The sequence below is a fragment of the Gobio gobio genome (genome assembly GCF_949357685.1).
Source record: "Gobio gobio genome assembly, chromosome: 7".
NCBI lineage: Eukaryota > Metazoa > Chordata > Actinopteri > Cypriniformes > Gobionidae > Gobio > Gobio gobio.
The window spans coordinates 13,096,111-13,120,059 of NC_137103.1; the positions used below are offsets into that span (position 1 = coordinate 13,096,111).

General features: G+C 37.5%; 1 protein-coding gene across 1 annotated transcript in view; it reads right to left on the bottom strand.

Annotated features, from left to right (window-relative positions):
- Positions 1-23,949, bottom strand: part of kalrna (kalirin RhoGEF kinase a) — a 203,067-nt gene that overhangs the window by 173,718 nt on the left and 5,400 nt on the right. Inside the window, exons 2-8 of the mRNA XM_079822059.1 lie at positions 22,665-22,857; positions 21,973-22,485; positions 18,000-18,122; positions 13,532-13,723; positions 13,285-13,416; positions 10,898-11,128; positions 1,329-1,451 (exon numbers count right to left, since the gene is read on the bottom strand). Of these exons, the coding sequence (XP_079678185.1) occupies positions 1,329-1,451; positions 10,898-11,128; positions 13,285-13,416; positions 13,532-13,723; positions 18,000-18,122; positions 21,973-22,485; positions 22,665-22,817 (1,467 nt within the window). The 5' untranslated portion in view covers positions 22,818-22,857. The remainder of the gene's footprint in view (positions 1-1,328; positions 1,452-10,897; positions 11,129-13,284; positions 13,417-13,531; positions 13,724-17,999; positions 18,123-21,972; positions 22,486-22,664; positions 22,858-23,949) is intronic.

Sequence of the window (23,949 nt, forward strand, 5' to 3'; positions counted from 1 at the left end):
ATACTCAGACCGGCCCGTCTGGCAGCAACAACCATGCCACGCTCAAAATTGCTTAAATTAACTTTCTTTCCCATTCCGACATTCAGTTTGGAGTTCAGGAGATTGTCTTGACCAGGACCACACCCCTAAATGCATTGAAGCAACTGCCATGTGATTGGTTGATTAGATAATTGCATTAATGAGAAATTGAACAGGTGTTCCTAATAATCCTTTAGGTGAGTGTACCCCCCCCCCCCCCCCACACTCCCACTTTTTCACTGCGTTACACGGCCATTTCTTGAGACTTTTTCCAACTCTGAGGTGTGAACGACCAGGATAAAACAGTGGGGTTTCATGACACTTCAAAAATGCTGGTTGAAATAAAATGCTGCGTGAACAGGAACAAAGTCCCTAGTTCCTAGAGAAAGTGGAAAGTAGTTCCTGCAGTGGAAATTACTCACTTGTGGACTTTCTGCGCGAGGGTGCCCTCCGGCTTCCAGTATGAATGAAACAGACATTACATGAGAGTGTTTAGCGGACCATAATGTTCATATCGCCTTGTTTTAGATGCGAATAAATGCATAGACTACTTTGTGTCTTTGAATTTAAATCTAGTTTTATTCACATTGGCCCATGAATACCTATGTGAACACACTTGCCAGAGAAAATTGCAAGGGACGAATTGATGTTTTATTAAAAGTGTGAAGGACACATCCCATGTGTATTGTACCTCATACACGCTGCTTGTGAGGACGCAGTCAGTTTTGACCTTAAAAGATGATTGATTGGATGTCATGTATGTGACCTTTTATGGAACTACCATTTTCCTATTTTCAAACTAGATGTGGCACACAATAACTTTTAATGTTATTTTAATGTGGGGCCGAATTAAATGAACGGCAAAACTCAGCATTTTGTTTGCGTATGAACTCTGTCATCTCACACACCCCCCTTTGGGAACCACTGGGCTAGAATAAACTGCAGTGTCAAGCAGACTTCATACTAATGATAAAAAGTCTGGCAGTGCAAGGGTAGTATTTCTGTTGCATCACACTGGAACGTGAAAACTCACAGTTAATCCTTAAAAATGACAGTAAATGTAAAGGAAGCCCCCTTTCTTAACCTGTTTATTGGATGTGCTGCTATGCACTAAGACCTGATTATTGCACACATTGTATGAGAAACTGTTTAATTGGCTGTTTTTGGATGGATATAAGTGAATGATTCATTCTGAATCTGAAAATAAGTGGCTTAAATAAGATTGATGTGGATTAGTCTGATTGGCTGTGGATGACTGCCTTGACTAGATCTGTTATGATGAATCAGATGGGATGCATCTGTTGTCTCACCTGTGCCACCTCCTCAAAGTCGTCGTGGCGTTTCTGGAGGGCTCTGGCTCTGTGCAGGGATTTGCCCACACCTGTGTGTTTGCTGAGGAAAGCCTCTCCATGATTCTCTATCCAGTCAATCACCTGCAACACACAAACACACACAATCCATTCAGTGCACGGACAAAACATCACAACACAGAGATGAAAGAGAGTCTGTCAAGTGAGCTTCTGTTTTCACTACTCCATTCAATTGATGTGACATATAGAAAGCCAGTTATTTAGGAAAACACACACATCCACATGCACAGTGCCTGTGACTGCTCACATACTCTCGTGGGTATATAAAGGGAGAGGGATCAATCAGCATCGTTTTTCTGTCCAATAGTGATCCAAAGACTCTTTTCATCATCCCTAGGGACATTGTGTTGCAAATAAAATTCCTCCAACGACACCTTTAGATTAGACAGATGTGAAATGTGATTTAGGCAACACAATCAAACACTAGAAATCCAGCAAGGATGACACAAGCTCAAACTGTTGAAAATATTGAAACGTGCAGAACAAACTCCTATATGTTTCTATGTGCATGTATTTGTGCATATATTTATATATACAGAACCAGGAAAAAACGTAACATTCAGAGGTTGCCCTTTCATAGCTCAGGAGACTTAATGGTAGGGTAGGCAATTTTGGAGAGGCTAGCAATAGCGAGCTAGCTTTGAAAGCATAAGATCCCAACCTTCCTTCAGAGCGTCTCCAAAGCCACGCCTCCTTCAAAACACATGAACACACACAGCAGAGTCTGCAAAGTGTCACGAGAGACAGCATTAAATTGCCTCATGTCTTAAAGCACATACTTTTACATTAATTATGAACAAAAACAACTTACAGAACCCTAGTTATAGCAGCTGACTGCGGCAGATTCATTTTGGTGTTGATACACTCTAAAAAGTGCTTGGTTAAAAATAACCCAAGTGTGGTTGAAAATGGACTAACCCAGTAATTGGGTTGTTTTAACCCAGCAATTGGGTTGTTTTAAGCAAACATTTAACCCAACCGCTGGGTTAAAACAACCCAATCTCTGGGTTAAAACAACCCAATTACTGGGTTAGTCCATTTTCAACCCAACTTGGGTTATTTTTAACCCAGCATTTTGAGAGTGTAGTGTTGACATTGAAACACAAAAATCTGAGTTTGCAGACATGAATGGCTCCAAGTACAATGTCACAGGTTGCATCTCGTAATTAAGATTACAACATGGTGTGAACGCAGCATAAGCTCATTGTTTTGATTCTAACCGAATGCAATGATTGGACAAACATCTTTTGGTCCTGAGAAACAACATGTACAAACAGAAGATATATGTGTTTATCTATTTTTTTATATCTAAACCACTTATATTATTGATTGATATCTGGATGTGGAGAGAGTTGCAACAGGAATAACAAAAAGTGTTTATGAGAAAATCGGCCTACTCTACCTTCAATCCATTTGTCAGTTCTGAATTATTCACGTGCAAACTCTGTCATGCATATTTGTACCAAAATTCCTTAAAAAAAAAAAAAAAAAATATATATATATATATATATATATATAAAAAAATGGGCAGGTGACATAACATCATGTTTTTACTGTCCCTTCATGAAAACCATATTCAAAATATTGGCAACATTTTACAAAAAGCTCCCATTACACTCTAAAAAAAAAGGCTCGTAATCATAGGGGAACCTTTTTTAGTGCTATATAGCACCAATTTTGGTGCTTCAGTGGTTCTTCAGTGGTTCTTCAGAGGTGCTATATAGCACCTTAGTCAAAGAACCGGTGAAGAACCTCTGAAGAACCGCTGAAGAACCTCTGAAGAACCGCTGAAGAACCACTGAAGCACCAAAATTGGTGCTATATAGCACAAAAAAAGGTTCCCCTATGATTACGAGCAAAGAACCATTTTTGGTGCAATATAGAACCTTTTTTTTTTAGAGTGTAGTTAATGTCATTTAATGCATAATGCAACTAAAATTGACTAATAATGAGCAATCAATTTTATTAACACTGCTAAAATTAGTTGATAAAAATACAACTATTCATTGTTAACTACATAAAATACATTTTTGATTTTAACGTATTAGTACATTTTTTAATTATTATAAACTAAGATTTATAAATGCTGTAGGAGCATTTTTCATTGTTAGTTCATAATTGAACTATTTTGAATAAATGGAACCTTATAAAGTGTTACCAAAATATGAAATGCATTTTTATCTAATTAGAAACCTTTTTGAATGTCTCAGTTTCATAATACAATTCTGAAAGACTCCCCTAGCATCCCAGGTGCTGCACATCATAATCTCATTAAATAAATAATATGGTACTTTATTGTCCCTAAAGTGTATTTGAATAAAATGTCTACAAGTCTGCTTTGTGCAATGTGATGTAAAATTTCTTCTAAAACGTGTTTAAACATCATGTTTAAAACTGCATTAGAATTATTGTACATGTTGTTTCCATGATCTCATATGTATTAAAATACACATTGAATATTTGTTGTAAAATGCATATGAAAAACTTGAAAAGGGGACCAGTCAAAGCATCTAAAACATACACTTAATTTACAGAAATATTTTCTCCTGAAGTCTCCTGTAGTTTAATTGATTTTATTTTAGAAACAAACACCAAGCATCTGACCACCTTTTTCTGGTTACAGTCGTGGTATCTGTGGTTCTTCTGCTACACTTGCGTGTTTGCAAGTGATACAATGATAATCAAACATGCAAACAATTGCGTCAATGAGTTTTTGTTTCTGCTACATTGATTAAAGCATCCACTGCATGTTCTAAAAACAGCTTGCTTCTTTCACACGCACATTAACAGAGGCTGATGAGATAAATATAGCCCTGCGTGATAAGTCCATCAGAAGATACGGCTGCTCCCAATCTGGAGTTCACAGATGGCACAGGTTACATCCACTCAATCCAAACACCTGTTTGGCCAAATAAATCAACTCATAATGCAATAGCAATCAGGCATTTGTGTTTGCCTATCAGTCATTTTTGATTTGCAAGATATTTAACTCAAAAAATCTGTGTGTGTTCATAACTATTGACTATGCTTTGTAATGAGTGTTTACATAAAGAACCTCAACAAATCAAACTTATCATAATAATCAAGTACAAGAAATAATCAAGGAAAATACATAATAAACTGAGGAGACTGAGTGTTTCATAAACAGTCAGAATTGCTATTACAATATCTGCTGCTTTAGGGGTCTGTGACAAATAATGCCTGGCTCACACTACAGGAGTTTTAGGCCGATTTATGCCCGATTTACCCCCTCCCGAGAATCTGAGAAAAATCTTGTCGAGGACCTCGATCGGTTCCGATGTTCGGCGCAGATTATCTGGTAAAATGAGGCGTTCACAGATCGAATCTTGCACCTCCCGATCTGCTCGCAGACACATCGGGGCCGCCCCGATAATATCAAACATGTTTGATATCTAGGATTATAAATCGGGTGTAAAACTATGATTACGTCAGTACTTCCACAATAGCCAATGAGAGACAGGTCTACAAGGAGACGGGAGTGACGGAAGGTTTGAAGGAAGTTTTGAAAATGTCAACCGCGAAAGCAGCTGTACGAGTCCGGTGGACAACGGAGATGGAAGAACGGATGGTGGAGATGTGGCAACAGTATGAGTGTCTATTTAATGTCTCCTCAAAAGAATACCACAACCGGAGCGACAAAGAGAAGAGCTGGGGAGAGATCGCTTCAGATTTGAACGTACGTTACCGGGTGAGTGTAAAAAGTTGCTAGCGCACTAGCTAGCAAATGTAAACATTAGATCTAGGTCAATTATCATCTGCTACATTCAGGTCTAACAAAAGATGAATTGCACAGTTTGTTTGAATAATATTACTAATATTTTAATATATTAATTCAGTTGAATTTAGAGAGGAAACACAGTGTATGTCAGTGTCAGTGTATATTTTCAGTGGAGGAGGTGAAAACAAGAGCAACAACATTACGGACACAATACACCAAGCTTCTCAAACCTAAACCAAGTGGGAGTGGGGAGAAAGGGCTCACTCATAAGCTCCTGCCTCCTCAGGGTCCTGCAGAGCCTCAAAACTATTTCAGGTTGTTAGAAGATTTGGATGAATAGTTGCAGATAAAATATGCAGTACGATATACACAAAGTTCATCACACATGCACAAAACTTCATTAAAGGGATAGTTCACCCAAAAAATGAATATTCTGTCATTACTTACTCACCCTCATGTTGTTCCAAACCTGTTTATGACAAAATATTCATTTTTGGGGGAACTATCCCTTTAACACCTGAAATGTATGACTATGGCATTTGAGGTTACTGTAAGAGATGTGTAGTTCAAAGTGAAAGCTTTTGAAAGTTTTATGAATGAATGAATATTTTAAAATGTTGAGTTGGCAGTTTAATACTTTTGTATGTTGAAAATAATTGAATAAAGAACTGAAATGTGATCATGAATACTGTCTTTATTTTAATAATAGCTAATAGACATGCTGTGAGTTTAAATTATAATTTGTTTTGAAATAATTGCAATATTTAAATACCACAAAAATATAAATGATGTAATCTTCTAACTATGTACATTGCTGTGCTACACCTAGCTAACGCTTATATTTATTTTCTTTTGTTTTTATTGCTACAAAGAATAAGTATTAATACAGCAAGTTGCCGCGACACACTATCCATTTTGTTTACATGCGCTTCCCCGTGAGATCACGTCACGTGACGTGCTAAATCTGGCAAGATAATCTTAATAACATTTTGTAGTGTGTGATGCTTCACGAATTTCAAATCTTGTAGTGTGAGCAAGTTTAAGATTTGAGGGAAGAAAATCTGCAAAGATTCTCCTGAAGTGTGTGCTGCAACCAGATTTTACCATCGGATAGGATTTTAAAACTCCTGTAGTGTGAGCCAGGCTTAAGGATGCCCAAGATGATGAATAAAGGAAAAGGAAAAACTTGGTTTAAAATGACAAGATCTTACACTGTATTCATTATTTTGATTACATTTATTTTGATTTAACTTTTATTAATTTGAGACACACTTTTATCCAAAGTGACTTCCATTGCATTCAACGTATACATATTATCAGTTCATGCATCCCCGGGAATTAAACCCGTGACCTTGGCGTTGCTTATCACAGTCATGCCTTGTTTAGTAGCACTGTCTTGTTCTGTTTAATTTCTAGTCATGGTTTACTTTGTCCCTGTTTTGCCTGTGATCTAGTTCATTAGTTGTAATGATTTCTTATTAGTTAAACACCTGTTTTTTGTTCTGTTGATCATTCCCTCTGTGTATTTAAGCCTTCAGTTTTCTCACTTCTGGTTTCCACGTTAACATTAATATTTGATGTGTGTTCTCACTCTCTCTGTTTAATAAATATTATCATTATTTGTCATTCTGTGTCATGCATCTCTCTTGTCTTGCCTTACCCACAACCCAACCGCTTGCTATGTGTATTCTATAACACTGGCCTCAACGAGCAATCGAAGGCATGTTTGCCGATAGATGGTCCTCAAGGGAGCTTCACAGAGTATGTGGAGTGAGTGCCGATGCAGTGTGATTAGCCTTTGTCCGTCTGCCTCGCTGCTGAGGACATTGCCAGCCCAACTCCAGACCCAGAGCCAGATCTCGAAGCCTGAGCCCGCCACGAAAACAGAGCCAGAGCGGTCACCAGAGGCTATGTTATTCTCAGAGCCTGAGCCCAGCGTCTGGACAGGTGTGTGAGCGGTAACAGCATTCATCACAGAGGGAATATTAGTGGAGTTCGAGGAGATGAATTGAAGCCCCACCCACACTCCCGTGGCCGAGATGTGTAAACGAAGATGGAGCTTGACGGAATTAGTGTTGGATGAGCTGGATAAAGAGGAGTTTGCTAGTCTACAGTCTCCACAGGTCCCATCCAGTTCCAAGTCATCTTCGTCAATGCTGGTTAAGCCGAGTCCCAAGTAATCTTCATCTCTGCTGGTTCAGTCCAGCACCAAGTCTTTTTTGACGTCGAGCACCAAGTCTTCATCGTCCAGCACCAAGTCTTCATTGTCCAGGACCTCTCCTTAGTCATTCAGCACCAAGTCTCCTTCATCACCATTGCCTCTGCCCAGCTCCAAGTCTCCTTCACTTTCTATCGAGCATCCCTCTCCCTCCTTCTCTGCCAAAGCCATCCAGTACCTCAGCCTGGTCTCAGATGTCTCATTTCAGCCCCTCAAATGCTCCAGTGGTTCCGCTCAGCTCCCCGGTGTTTTCCGACTCTTCGGCTCCACGTTGACTCAACGCTCCATCGGCTGCACCATGATCTGTCATCCTTCAGGCTCCGCTGGTCTATTTTGTCCCTTTGCCTTCACCTTTGGACGCACTTTACAGGGGGATGTGGGGGACATTGATTGATTAATTTGACACAAATGCCACACCCTTTACCCTTGGGGTCTCCCTAATTGCAACTGAATGCTGTAAAATAATGTCTCACACATTGGTCTAAAATAAATGTCAAGGAACCATTTTGACCTTTACCAGACAAATACAGGGAAACTAAAATATCTGTGTAAAAAACAGACTCTTAGATGTTTAATGTCAGACTGGTACAGAACTTTAACTGCATGGAATGGAAATCTCATGTGTATAAAGCAGGCTGTCTCTCACACCTCCCTCAGTTTCCCCCACCGTGACTCACAACCCTCACTTACTCTGGTTATCATGGTTTCCCAAGTAACCGAGTCAAGACCACTTGTGTACTCTGCTGATAACCCCATGACTCACTGCTGACCACAACCAATTCACCACTAAGCCCAGAACAAAGCAAAGATAAAAACGCAGAACTGCTCTGATCTTATCAAAAAGGGTGTCTGACTGCCACAGATTGAGGCACAGATCATATAAAGAACTCTAGGGAACAGTGTGTTGAATGTAGACAGGCACAAAAGTGTTTTTAAATAAACAGCTTACCCTGAAATGAGCATTCCTCTTATATGAAATAAAAGATGTGTTTCAACAGAATGTTGACAGTGAATTGGCATAGGCGATGTCAAGCTTCTAAAAGGACATTTTCAGGAAGCACATTCTCATTTTTGGGTGAACTATTCCCTGTAACTGTAACTTGTAATGAACACAAATATGGCTTGTATGTGTATGAGTGTGGGAGGTCTGTTAATTTACTCTAAATAACTCAACCTACTCATTACCTGCATTTAACTACACACTTGAAGACATTTGGCCACATCTCACCCTCCATTACTCAAGAATTGCAAACATTTCAGGGTAAGGCAAACTAACATCACCAAATATGGGTAATAATAACAACCTGTCTCCCAGAATGCATTCAGTATGTTGATATCTCATTCAAATCAATGATCCAAGTTTATCAGAGCCGTATGTTTGTGCTTAAAGAGTTTAGCATGTTCTATTGCATCCACCTGATCAGTGTTTGGACTGTGAAATCTAACTAAGAGATTGACTTTCACACATATCAGAAAATCTGTGAGTGATTCTTTAACCAATCAGTAGGTCAGATCAACTCTAAACTCTCATTAATGCAAGAGATAAATTAAATTATTTTCTTGAGACATCTACAAAGCATATATTCATATTCCACCACCTGAATTACAACCAGTAAGATATAAATATACCAATTATGATATCTATGGTTCTATGAAAATTAAAAAAAGGTTGATGTTCTATTGTAAATTCTTAAGACCAGTGCAGGGCCATAAACATCAATTTCTGGGTTATCTTTGTTAACCTGAGTTAACATTGTTAATAGATGGGGTTTTTTTATTATAAAGAACTACAGAATAAATGGCATTTAAAACCCATTTAAGCCCACCGGCATAGTGTATGGTTGTCAATTTCCTTTTGTAAATATTTTTCTAGATAGTATCCATGTTTTATATCTCAATGACACGCAAGAAAAAAACCAAATAAAGGATTTCAAGAGAAAAAAAAAGGTATTAACTTCCTTCCTGTCACATGAGACTACTACCCCTTCCTACCCCTACTTCCAGGAAGCATAACGAAGGCAAACCCTCCCAAAGAAAGGTTATTTTCATGTTACTTATAAGAATTTTTTGTTGACATATATATATCTACATAATCGTGAAGGTCTCTAGAATCATCCAAACAAAACAATTCTTACAAGAGATCTATAGTTTTTTGTATACTTAGTCAAAAGTCCAAGCGACAACTATAGTTGGGCCATGTTTTTTTTTACCCTAATAGAATTAGACCCCATTCACATGCATTATACGACTGGCACACAGCAACGGTTGGAGGTAAAAATCTTCATTTGTGTTCTACTGAAGAAACAAAGACACCTACATCTTGGATGCCTTGGGGGTAAGCAGAAAAACATAAAATTTTCGTTTTTGGGTGAACTAAGGGCGCGTATGCACCTATACTGGCTTTTAAAGGGAATGGGAGATGAGAATAGGTACAACCTTTTTGGATCATGTGCCTGGCACGCCGACCATTTTTTCCGTCATTAAATTAGCAAAAGTGGATTCGGACACGCCCTAAGTGCACCTGCGCCATGCGCTTCAGACCATGTGCTCAGAACGTTAAAATAGGGCCCTAAATGTAATATTGAATAGCAGACCACAGCTAAACTAAGCTTTACATGAGCTTTAGTATGTTAGTCAACATATCAAAATAAGTGTACTTATTTAAAGCACACCGGCAGATAATTTAAACATGATTTAAAATGCACTTTAAAGTAAAACGCACTTTCTAGAGGTTTGTTAAGTAATATAGTCATGAAAGTGTACTATTCAAATACACTTAAGTTGCTTTTTATTGCATTAATATTACATTATCTGCAAGTACAGTATTTTAAAATGTACTTTTAAGATTTTGAGTGCACTACAAATACACAAAGCTTATCACTTTGTAGACAGAAAATTCAGAGGAGAGAATAGAGAGGATTATAAACAACCAATATGGTGTTCATCATCACTGAAACTGATACAGGAGTTGAATAATGTCAGTGTTATTGTTGACGGTAATGCGTTTTATTGTACTCTGCCCTGTGTTTGGCCTGTGGCTGGTCTGAATCCAGCCCCCGTTTGGGCTCGATTTGGCCTTGTAGCTCTTCAGCTCTTTGGTTCTGGTTCAGATCTTGATTTGGCCGGGTCTGTTGGCTGTTTTTCAGGGCTGACCCCGGCCTGATAAACTAGAGCTGAAACCAGGCCCAGAGCTGCCACAGACTCGCTGAAAGGGGCTAATGGAGAGATATTAACTGCTCCTCTGGGCACATATCCAACACTAAAAAAAGTACTAAAAACATGCTGTGTATATAACTGTACAACACTGAATTTATGGTGAACTGTTGACAAATTTCCTCATTCAACATTCTGCACATCTAAAGAAAAGAAGCACATGTAAGAAAAGAAAAAACATGAAAACTATTTCATTTGATGCCCTGTTACCCGCACAAAAAAGTACCATGGTAAAGTGATGCGTATACATTATATGTTGTCTAAGTAGGCAACTTGTTAGGAACACTCTGTCAGTGAGAGAGCCTGAGAGAGTGTAGACATATGTGAACATTTATCTACCTGTTGGACATCTTGCTGGAAGACACAGAGCTGCAGTCTCTGATGCAGACGAACTTTACGGTGCTGCCAGATGCTCTCCAGACGTCTCTGGTGATGCAGGACCTCATGGACCACGTCCAGAATACAGTGCACGGCTTTAGAGTAGTTGGCTGTTGCAGTCAGAGACTCTGAGTTACCAGGACTCAACGGCCGCTGAAGAACGTCAAGCAAAGCCTTACCATCCTGACTCACCTGCAGAGAGAGATGTGGTCAATACCTTTTTTTTAATTAAAATTTCATTCAGCATTAAATTGATGAAGGGTGACAGCAAAGACATTTATAATGTGACAAGATATTTCTATTTCAAATAAATGCTGTTCTTTTGAATGTTATAATAATCAGTGCCTCAACAAAATCTCATGGGAACTTTAATTTTTCTGATATCAACTTCAAATTTGGAACACAACTTAGTTAGACATATGGCTTTGATTTTATAGTAATTTTATAGTATTTTTTTTTGTAAAATATATATTTTATATAAAATAAACAATATTTAGTACAGCATGTTTAATTTACAGTAAATGTAAACTTCCATAACTTTTTCAAACTTTCATTTTTTGAAGAGCTTGAATTACAGCCATTTAAGTTTGGATAGTGCATTTTCGTGCCTATTCTCAAAAAGGGGGGTGACAGGTAAGGGGTTAAGAATCAATTCGCCCCGGCACAGTCCATTTCATTCATCCTCTCATTCCTGAAGTGTTTAGTAATTTTAATTATATAAATATAACTATTACTGCTGCTCGTGTTCAGGATTTTTAACCCTTACTATTAATTATACGCATGTAACTTATTGGGCACTGTTCATTTGATCTAAATTAGGTCACAGGTATCTGTGATAGAAACAGAGATCTAGACCTAGAGTATATTTGATTAGTGTTGTATTGTGTATTATGACTTGTTTCCATTTTTTAAACAAGATCTACAACAGAACACATTCTCTAATGTCAGATCTTTAAACAGAGTCATGGGTAAACAACTGAAAGGGCTTGGAAACACAGGGATACTTTTTCAGTATCAGGGGTGGAGGTCTGTGAACTAAAGTTGTACAATAACATTGTGGAATTGTTTTCCTGTTGTGTCTTCGGATTAATTAGGACCGGATCACTAATTTGATCTAGTTCAAACAACATTAGTACAGCTGTAGATTGATTATGTAACATAAGCACAGAGACTTGCCATCCTCAATGGACAATTTTAGACGTGACCCACACCTGAGTGATTGGTGATAGAGCAGATATAAAAAGCAATGCTATCCATTGATGATTGTACCAGAACAATCATCACCTGGTGAAGTTAACTTGGTTAAAAACCACAACTTGAGTCAGCTACAGACCGATCTTAAATCTCCTTTTTCTGTCAAAAATACTAGAACTATATTCCTTCTTAAGAGAGAAAAGGTATCTGCAAGGATTTCCAGTCAGGATTTAGGCTGAATCATAGCACTGAGACTGCTCTCATTAGAGCTACAAATGATTTGCTCTTATCATCCGATCATGATTGCATCTCTCTATCAGTGTTACTGGACTGTAGCTCTGCATTTGACACTATCAAACCCCTACTTTCTTTTGAATAGGTTCAGAAATTAGTTACATTAATTAGTTACATTGGCATCAGTGGAACCGCATTGCCATGGTTCAATTCATACTTATCTGACCATCATCAATTTGTAGCAGTAAATTAAGAGGTAAATGAAAATCAATATGGCGTACCGCAAGGCTCAGTACTAGGACTGTTGCTTTTCACCCTATACATGATACCCTTTGGGCAGATATCATTAGGAAACAGGGTGTTATCAGATTGGTATTTCTTTGCGGTCTGATGAAACATACCAATTCACAAAACTGCATAGTTTATATTTAAAAAAATAAGAAAACAAATGTTCTTACGGTCATAACTCAAGAATAAATGCTTTTCAAAATATATATTTCATGTAATTTCACATCTCTCAATCAATCAATCAATCAATCAATCAATCAATCAATCAATCAATCAATCAATCAATCAATCAATCAATCAATCAATCAATCAATCAATCAATCAATCAATCAATCAATCAATCAATCAATCAATCAATCAATCAATCAATCAAGCAATCAATCAATCAATCAATCAATCAATCAATCAATCAATCAATCAATCAAGCAATCAATACATCAATCAATCAACCAACCAACCAATCAATCAACCCATCAATCAATCAATCAATCAATCAATCAATCAATCAACCAATCAATCCCAATTGTCATCCAACATTTTGGTGAGTAATTTTTTGTCTCCAAAGGGTATCTAATGCTAAGAGGTCAATCTAAATTTGATTTAGGGGATTGCATTGTGACTTGTGTTCTCACCTCTGTATAAGCTTGTGTGACCTGCTCATAGAGCGTCTGATGGTGATGAATGGCCAATTCCAGATCCTGCATCTCTGATGGCAACCCACCCTCACTGCACATCTTACACCACGCATCCACACCAGACAGAAACTGCAAAAACAGAGAAACACAGACATTTAGCATCATTATTTAAAATTATTTATTCTATTTATAAAAACTGCTACAAGTTCTGAGAGCTACAGATGAAGTATCTGAAATGTGGTACCTGCTCAGATTTCTGATGGAAGACAGCAGACATGGCAAGGATGGTGCTGCGTTCATCGAGAGCAGCGGCGAAGCTCTTCCACTCCTGATCGAGCTGAGTGCTGATCTGTTTGATCTGCTGAGACGCGTAGTGACCTGCCTCCGACAGCCGTGACGCCACTGACATGATGCGGTTTATGTTCACATATGCATTCTGGAAAATGTGAGATTAGAAATCATTGCAACGCGTGAAGGAGGGAGCAATAAACAAACACGGCCTGGGAGCAAGATGTCATATAAACTATTGAGATTCCAGATTCAGGGTGTTTAAATAAAGCAATCCCTTGTGAAAAAGAAATACTTTTTGACATTCAAACATAGAAACAGTACTTATTACAGAAATAATACATTTTAAAATTATATACTTAAGTGCAAACTGTAGGTTATATTTTTGGAAAACATTGAATGTTAATCTCAATTAAATGAAAATTAGTATTATAGTTATTTTGGTAAAACCAAACCATGTAGTAAACAATGTAAACGATGTGATTGCTAGTGGATTGAATGTAAAGGACCCATCAGCCTGTGCCATTTACAGCTTTATAAATTAACTACATATATTTTCTTCCTCTCACAGTTACTACCAAGATAACTGAAGGGGGAACAAGCCCTCTTAACCAGATTAGACTAATGACACCAGGAACAAAAATGGACTCATATTAAAACCAAAAGCCTAATGAGGCATAAAGTAACATTAATGCTGGGATACAGAAGAGGAGGATGAATGAACAGTGTGAGTGTGTTTGTGTCTCTGAGATCAGATGATTGGGAGGTTGATTAAAGTGGTAGGAGGAATTCTGGATGGCTGAGCAGACTGTAGAGATTACAGAGACAGCGATCTGAAGAATGAGCTTCAGGACATCTACTGTGTGCATCGAAGAACCAATCAGACAGCACAAGCTGCATACATAGTGCTAGACGACCTAGCTATGTTGGTGGAAAACTGGTTGAGCTGGTTAACTATGCTCATCAATACGACTTGGAACAGTTGACCAACTCAACCAGCATTAAGTGATAATTCACCCAAAATTTAAATGTTCTGTCATCCCTTACTCAACTTCATGTTGTTCCAAAGCCATAAGACTTTTTTTTTTTTTACTTTTTTTTTTACTTTTTTTTACTTCATTTGAACACAAATGAAAATACTTTTAATATTCTCTCTTATGTTTTGTCCAGCCATTGAAAGTCCATGCAATCATCAAAAAAAAAATTAATTGATACATGCACATAAATATGGTGCATTCAAGTCAGATTTGAAAAATACAGATTTGTGCAAAACTTTTGCGATATTTTCTAAATAGCCATTGTTTTTAATCGGAGGCGTAGGAGTGTTATCCAAGCATTAATGGCAGGGAAAGCACCTTACACTTGTGAGAGTCACGTATGAGGTGTTTGTGGGTGTTTCTCCCTCATATCTGCTTCAAGGTCTTCATGATAACGTGGAATTTCTTTGTTTAGAATCCAGTATTCCTGTAATTCTATTGTCTTTTATGAGTTTAATAAAGAACTTTGTCTCGTCTTCTGTCCAAATGTACCGTGCCATCTGTAAAGAATGATCGACTTTTACGTACATCAGATGATCTGTAATTTTCCATTGCAGTTTTGCTATTCATTTTGATTCATTTTGAAATTTTGATATTCACGTGCATTCAATGCAAAAGTATGATATAAATGCACCCACAGAGCTCATTAAATATGTTAAAAAGAAGCTCAACCGTGCTTGCTTGACACGTGAGAAAAAACGAATTGTTTCCAGTGGCGGCTGGCGGGTTTTGAAATAGAGGAGGCACACAACATTTTAGCGGTCTGATCCCCACCCAAGGATTTTTTAAACTGCTTTAAAATGGCTTTTTTTCACTTTTAGACAGAAAAGGACACATATACAGCAAGACAATATAAATATAATTTCGCTCACCTAGACTATCACTCGAAGCAAAAATCCATCCTTCTGTTCTTTAAATGTCTGTGTTAAAAGAGCACATTCGGCCGTTTAGTGAAGCTGATTGCTGTAGCCTATATCTTAGCTTAGGCGTGGGGTCTTCATTTTTATTAATTTTTAGCTGTTGTTCTAATAGTAGATTTGATAAATTTGTTTGCGATCAAATATTCAATATCTCTACTCTCCATAAGTAGTTGGTACATCAGTGATAGCAGTTCAAACTAATCTCACGTTTATGTCTCTTCGATGATTGGTTGATATACCAAGGGAGGCTAGCCTTCTCTACCATGTTACTTTTATCAACACTCCTTATCACTGAAAGTGAAATACTCTATGGTGATTGGCAATTTTTTTTTTTTACCAACAGAGGCACAAGTCTCCCGCTATGGATTTGCCTTCCCTTCCCCTCCCCTCCCTCCCCTTCTCTTCTCTATCTCCTCAGACTCACGTTTCACAGATTCTGCAAATTCAGGGAAGAGCACGGTGGTTACACTTACAGAGGTGAAATTACAAACAATAAATACACATTCTGAGACAAGAAATTCATAACTGTGAATTTTATTAAAGGGTTAGTTCACCATGCGCGAGAATATGACGCAGATCCGGCGTTCAGACACATGACCCAGAAGCGATTTGTTTACAAGCAGAGGAAGACGCGCGTATCTAAGCTGTTGAATTCTACATTGATCGTGCTTTAGGTCTCGGCGTAGTTCTCAAAATGGGGTTAAAGTGTGCATTTCATGGATTCCCGAACCCCGGCGCTACGTCATATTCTTGCGCATCCGTCGTGGAGGCACACACGGAAGACAAGAAGTTGGATAAAGGTGTTATTTAGATTTTTTTTTGCGCACAAAAACTATTGTCGTCGCTTCGTAAAATTATTGTAGAGTCACTGTGGTGAGATGGACTTTGTAACGACGTTTTAAGTGCCTTTTATGGGTCTTGTGAGTGTAAATGTACTGAATGCCAATGGAGGCCTATCTGAAGCCTTTCTCAGCCATCAGCTTTCAACAAAAATATCTTCATTTGTGTTCCGAATATGAACGGAGGTCTTACGGGTGTCGAACGACATGAGGGTGAGTAATTAATGACAGAATTTTCATTTTTGGGTGAACTAACCCTTTAACATTAAATCGTTCCTTCTCCCATTTTCACCTCAAAATTTTGGGTAGGCTGTGCCTCCCGCCACTGATTGTTTCTCGTACATCAGGATTTGAGCTGCAGTTTATTCTTTCACTAAATATATGCACTATATTAGCCTATATATTCAATATATTCTACTTAACCTCTTAGTGATGTCTTAGTCATTTAATGTAGGGAATGTTAAAATTAATCTGTCATGAAAATGACAGTCACTGTGTATAAATAATGATATTTCAACAATGAATTGGAGTAAAAACATAATTTTATATTTAGTTTTAGAAGTTAATGCAAAAACTGCCTATTGTGAAGTTTAAATTTTTGCATACAATGTTATTTGGTGTTGGTTATTATATCTAAAAATAAATAGCTACTGAATTTAGGCTAATAGTTTGGGCTCTGTTGTTAACCTTTAGTATTATAGTAATGTTCAAGTAAGGGCTCCCTATATAGTTTACACTTTACAGAATCAGCAGATATTTTTTTTTTACCTTTAAGAAACTTTTAGTTATAATTTAATTAATTTAAGGACAGACACAATTTATTCAGTAAACCACTGTTTAAAAGGGCTATATGCGTTTTTCTGAAATTTAAACTCGCGACTGACACCTGTGGCCAAAAAACAGAACTGCTCTTATTTTCTGCTCGCTCTCGCAGCGGTGGTGACGTCACATCCGCAGACAGCGCGGGAAAAATCCGACCCCACAGAAAATAGGAAAAATAGGATACAGGCTTATAGTTGCACCCACTGTGAGCGGAAAAGGTGTCAGTATGCTCATCAGGAGATGTTTGAGTCATAAATGGTAAAATAAAAAGGCTATTGTTACGTTTATTTTGGGGAAAAAGTTGCATATAGCCCCTTTAATAAAAAAAAAAAATTATATTTAGTTCTCTCTCCCTTGCTGTACCGAACCCGTACCGAACCGTGACTTCAAAACCGTACCGAACCGTCAGTTTTGTGTACCGTTACACCCCTAGTCGACTTTTAAAGGATGAGGGAATATAAAAAAGATGATCAAAAGTCTTATGGGTGAGTAAATGATAACAGAATTTTTTTTTTTGGAGTGAAGTATCCCTTTACCTCACTCTCATGATAGTTCTTAAGTACTGTATTTTATGATTTGGTATGAATTTATATAGGGTTGAGTTTGTTGAGTGGGTTTAGGGATGGACCTTCAAGGTGACGTTTTACCTACAAACTGTACATTTTCGTAAGAGTCAGATTGTACAAATTCATATGAAATTGCCAATTCATATGAAATCTCATACAAAACTCAGAACTTTAAGTAGCAACTTTACAACTGCAAATATAATGTCTCAATGCAAACAAAATCCCCATCGAATGACGTACCATGGAGTTCATAGCGAAGTGGTTGTGCTGAGTCTGTAGCTCCACAGCGTGCTGGTAGCTCACACCGATCTCTGTGTGGCTCTTAAGAAACAATTCCTTATTGTGACTGATCCAGTCAAACATCTAGAGAGACAAGAACAGAAAGTCATTACATATAATCCTGAACCATTCCTTTATGAAGTTACACATCACTACGCTTGGGGGTTTGTTATTAAATAGACAGCACACATAATTAATCAAACAAAGAGACTATAGCATACGACAGGCTCAGGACAGATAACAGAATGACAAATGTAAACATTTGAACTGTTTTGTTTTAGCAGACGATAAGAAATCCATTCAGATAAGCATGTTAATATAGGGAGTCATCACTGGATTAACAACGTTTTGTGTTTTAGTAGGAAAAAATGACGGATTATTGTGTACAATCAGCAAGGTTTGCTGGAAAGTTTGCTGTGGTGTCATGCCAACCATTCTAATTAAGATAAAGCCACTTGTTGATAAAATGCTGTGCTAAAACACAGATATCAGTTGTAGGACCTTTTAAAGGATTTACACTGTCTGGAACATTCGCCTAGCAATATTTTTTTAACACAATCTGCATCATAAATACCTTTTTGTCAATGTAATAGTTTACCATTCCCATCTTTGACATCATATACTGTAGGCTACATATACTTGCAAAAAAAAAAGAATGTGAACCCTTAGGATTTACAATTGATTTCTGTATAAATTAGTCATGATATATTATTTGATTTTCTCCACCTTAAACCTTAAACGTATACCATGAATCTTGACGGGACGTCATTCACTACTATTATAAACAATAACAAGAAAAACATTAATAAATTATAAAAGAATGCCTGTTTTCCCATTCATTTTTTGTAAAAAAGTCGCTAACGACCCGAGGTCTGTAAGAGTGTCCGTATATTTCTGCTCAACAGAAATGTAATCTTTGATGACTGAATAAGTGCAATTCACCTTTATTCCACAAGGTGGCAATGTCTGATACACAATGATGAAGTAACATTTCACTCATAGTTACCGCAGGCAGAAAACAAAAGAATAGGAATTATCATCAGCAAAACTTGAAATGGCTCAGTGATTTACTGCAGAGCAAGAACTGAACGCAGTCAAATATTAGTGTCACTGATGGTGGATCTGGTAAAGAAGCTGTAAGTGCTCAAAATATTGATTTTGAAGATGTTGAAATGATAGTTTTGAGAATATGTTTGAGATGGTGAATATGAGCCAGATGCTGAATGTACTGGGAAATGAGCTCTGACGAGGACAGTGATGATGGTAAAAAACGGAACCCTTCCAAGCTCCAAAAGGTAACGAAATATGCTTTATTTTGTTCTTCTGTAATTGTTATTTTAATACCGGGAGAGTTTTATATTATCACGACAGGTAAAGAGAGGTCCATCCATGTTAGATATAGATCCAGGTCGCTAAAGACCCAAATATGTAATAATGATAGGCGAAATATTCATGCATTTAAGGGTTAAAGATCTGACCAAATTTTATGACTAATTTATTTACAAATCCATGGCATATTTGTGAATGCTTTTTCAAAGGTATCTATATCTCTAAGTTGACTTCTGCAGAAGCTAATTGGAGTCAGGAGTCATTTAACCTGAAGTCCAAACAATGAGACGATCAAATCAAATTTTATGGCCAATTAATGCAGAAATCCATGGCAAATCATATACTGTTGCGAACTTGCGACTGTACATGTTTTACACATCAAAGCAATATGTATTGCATTAATTAATTCATAAACATGCTTTAATTAACAGATGGAAATGCAACATAATGAATAATAAAAAAATATGCAAATACCAAAGTCATTCAAATTCTGTCCACGTTTCACCACCATGGCCTCCAATGCTTTCTGAGTTATACACAATGTATCCTTCAATACAGAATAACTGTCCTAAATAAATATTTAATTAGAACTGCAAATGAATTGCACTTGTAATCAAGATAAGAGCTGAGAGACAGCATAATTGATAATCTAGTTGACTGCCTGCATTCCTATTATATGAAATGGATGGTTTAATCTAATAAGTCTGGGCTCGTTCTAAGAGAAGTTGGACAGAGGTATTAATTAGCAGAATGACTGCTTGCTCATGGCCTTTGACACGAGGAGGCCTGGCACAATGACAGACAAATGATTTTCAATCATGTTCACCCGCGACGAGTGAAAGGTTGTGTGTGTGGTAGCTAAAAATAAACGTCTGCGCTCTGAACGAAACAAAATCATCAGAACAAGGCACTTATGTGTACTCAGTATCAGACGGGCCCTTGTGAGCGGCCCTCTGGCCCTTCACCTTATCTCTGAACAGTTATCTCAACTCACTGTTATCATGAAGTGGGGTGGAGTCAGTGTGAGGTCACTCTTAACCCTATAAAGCCTGTATTATATTTGATACACACATTTCTAAGGCTTCTAAATGATGAACATGATGCAAACTTTACTGGAAAACCTGGTGAATAAAATCTTCTACATGCTACCTGTCATCTGATGGATACCACTTTGATTCTTCAAAAAGTTCATAAAGAGATCGTAAAAATAATCCATATGAATTGAGCGGTTTAGTCCAAATTTTCTGCTTCTGCAAGAACCAGTGAGGTTCATTCTTTTGTTACGCAGCACGTTTGAGCTTCAGCAAGAAGCAATGAGGTTCATTCTTGTGTTACTTAGCACGTTTGAGCTTCAGCAAGAACCAATGAGGTTAATTCTTGTGTTACGTAGCACGTTTGAGCTTCAGCAAGAACCAATGAGGTTCCTTCTTGTGTTTCTTAGCATGTTTGAGCTTCAGCAAGAACCAATGAGGTTAATTCTTGTGTTACGTAGCACGTTTGAGCTTCAGCAAGAACCAATGAGGTTAATTCTTGTGTTACGCAGCACGTTTGAGCTTCAGCAAGAAGCAATGAGGTTCATTCTTGTGTTACGCAGCACGTTTGAGCTTCAGCAAGAACCAATGAGGTTAATTCTTGTGTTACGCAGCACGTTTGAGCTTCAGCAAGAACCAATGAGGTTAATTCTTGTGTTACGTAGCACGTTTGAGCTTCAGCAAGAACCAATGAGGTTAATTCTTGTGTTAAGCAGCATGTTTGAGCTTCAGCAAGAACCAATGAGGTTCATTCTTGTGTTACGTAGCACGTTTGAGCTTCTGTAAGAACCAATGAGATTCATTCTTGTGTTACGTAGCACATTTGAGCTTCTGAAAGAACCAATGAGGTTCATTCTCATGTTACGTAGCACGTTTGAGGTTCTGTAAGAACCAATGAGGTTCATTCTTGTGTTACGCAACACATTTGAATTTCCGCAAGACTCAATGAAGTTTGTTCTCATGCGCCAACCAGGTTCAGTTGAACTTCTGTTTATGTTTTGGTGATCAATGTTTATACGTGAATAAAAGCTTAAATTCAATCTGTTTATCATATAAAGCGACTGTGTGTCTTCTGAAAATTTGGACTCATATGGATTAGTGTTACGAACTCTTTATGAACTTGAAGTGAAGTGTTTTAAGTGTCAAAGAGGTAGTTGCGTAGCTTTCTATAGAGGGTCATAAATCTCTCCGATTTCATTTAAAAATCTTAATTTGTGTTTGGAAGATAAATGAAAGTCTTACAGGTTAGGAATGACATGAGGGTGAGTAATTGATGACAATTTTTCATTTTTGGGAGAACTTACCCTTTAACTAACATCAACAAAGTTTAATAGATGCTATACAAATATATTGCTCATAGTTAGTTCATGTTAACTAATGCATTAACATAGTAAAGTGTTACCCATATTTGCAGTCCATGTGTGAAAGAGTGGAATATACCAAAGTTTAAGAATATTTTGGAGTAATAGCATACCTTAGCATATATCAATGTATTTTTTCAAATTTCTCCAACTTATGCATAAACAGCCAATACTTTTGTCAATTCACACCAGGTTAAACTCGTGTTCACTTACCTTCTCTGCATCCTGTTCAAACAGTCGGAGCTGAAAACACTGATCCAGCTTCAGTTTTCTTAGGTGCCACATCTGGTGCAGGTGCTGTCTGGTGCTATGGAGTTTATCCAGCAGACTGGCAATCTTCGGAACCACACTCTGGAAGTCAGCACTTCCAGAAATACAGTTCCTCCCTGAGAAGCCATCACTGGAGCGGATACACTGCAAGAGTCTCTGGCCTTCGTGGTCCAGCTCTTCCACTGGAGCCTTCATCACCTTCTTCTTCAGCTGAGTGTGCTCATCGATAAGTCTCCGAGATCCCTCCACATCCACCGGGAACTCCTTCTTAGCCAACATCTCCTGCAGGTCTTCCAGGCGGGAGAGGAGGTGAACAGCACTGGCCAGGAACTCCTCAAGAGCGACCCGGAGCTCAATCCATTCCTCATGATTATATTCCAGAGATCCCTCAAAGTCGTCCGTTAACTGAGACGGGTCCACAAGTTTGGTCAAACCCTCCACAGACACCAAGCTAGTCTGTCAGCGAGAAGGGAGAAATAGATATGTCAGTTTAGGGTGAAAGTAAAGCTGGCCTACTTCTTGTTTGATGCGAGCCAAGAATGAATTATAACATGGAAACTCTGTGCAGACAAACAGCGGATGATACTTTAGAGTCTAGAATGGGGAAGACAGCTACTCAATACTTGCGTTTTTACCTCAAAGGTGAACTTGGCACTGCCAAAGTTGGTCTTCTGTTTCTGCCAGAAGTTGTCTGGTTTGATGATGAGAGCGACGCAGATCTCAGCTGAAAACGCTTCCTGCAGGGTCTTCAGTAACGGCTTTATCAGATCCCACTTTGAACCGCGCATATCAATAATCACAGTGAAACCTCTCTTACAAACGTCCTCACTGAAACAGACAGAGAAGGAGAGATTTCTAGAAACATACCAGAAGAAATGCAACAATTAATAAGTAATTATTAGTTACTTACTAGACTACTAAATATAATAATAATAATGATAATAATAATAATACTGTTTAAAATCTTTCATTTCATGGTCATTGTTCTTTGATGATGTGAGTTATTATTGAAGACGTCAAATTTATTAACATAAAAATAGTCAGCTACTCAACACTAGCAAAACAGTTGCAGACTGTAGTGTTATTGTTACCTAAAATTAAAACTCTTCGTAATATTTATATTTAATAAAATAAAATAGTAACACTTTATAATAATAAGTAAAAATACAATAATAAAATACTTAAATTGTATTTATTTTTATTTATTATTTTTTATTATTAAAATAAACAAATAATTAACAAACTATTAGTTTATAGTTAATTCATAGTAATATATTGTATCCTCAACATAATACATTTATATATTAATATTAATAGGCTATTATACAAATAGCGAGTTCTTCATTCATTGTCACTGTAATTAACACAAGTATTATTGTTTAATTAGCTCGTATAAAGGAATTGTTAATCGGTTATTAGGAGTAAACAGTTAGGTCTGGGAAAATGTCATTAATTAAGTGCTTTAAACCAACCTTTATTAGACATTAATTGCATTAATTTTCAGTTCCTTAAAATGTCTACAAATACATTAAGCACAGACACTCAAAATTTTTTTTTAGGAACACTTAATAAAAATGCAATTAATGTCTAAAGCCCTGTTTCCACCGAAATTACCCAGAACAATTTGTCCCAGGTACTTTTTTCCCCCAGACCTGTTGTTGTCTGCATTTCCATCGCGGTCTAAAGTACCGTGAAGATTAGGCAAATTAGTCCGGTGATGTAGGACTCCGCGCGACTTTCCAGTTCCGCTGGATTTCATTCTCCACATATAAGCTTAATAAAGCCTGAACCTTGTCGTCGTCCATCTGTCGCATTTTTTTAATTCATTGTTGATTCGAATGGCAAAGAACTCTGTACTGCATGCACCGCAACAGACTTTTAAAAATTGTGGTTGAGATAAAATGCTGCGTGGAGTCAGCC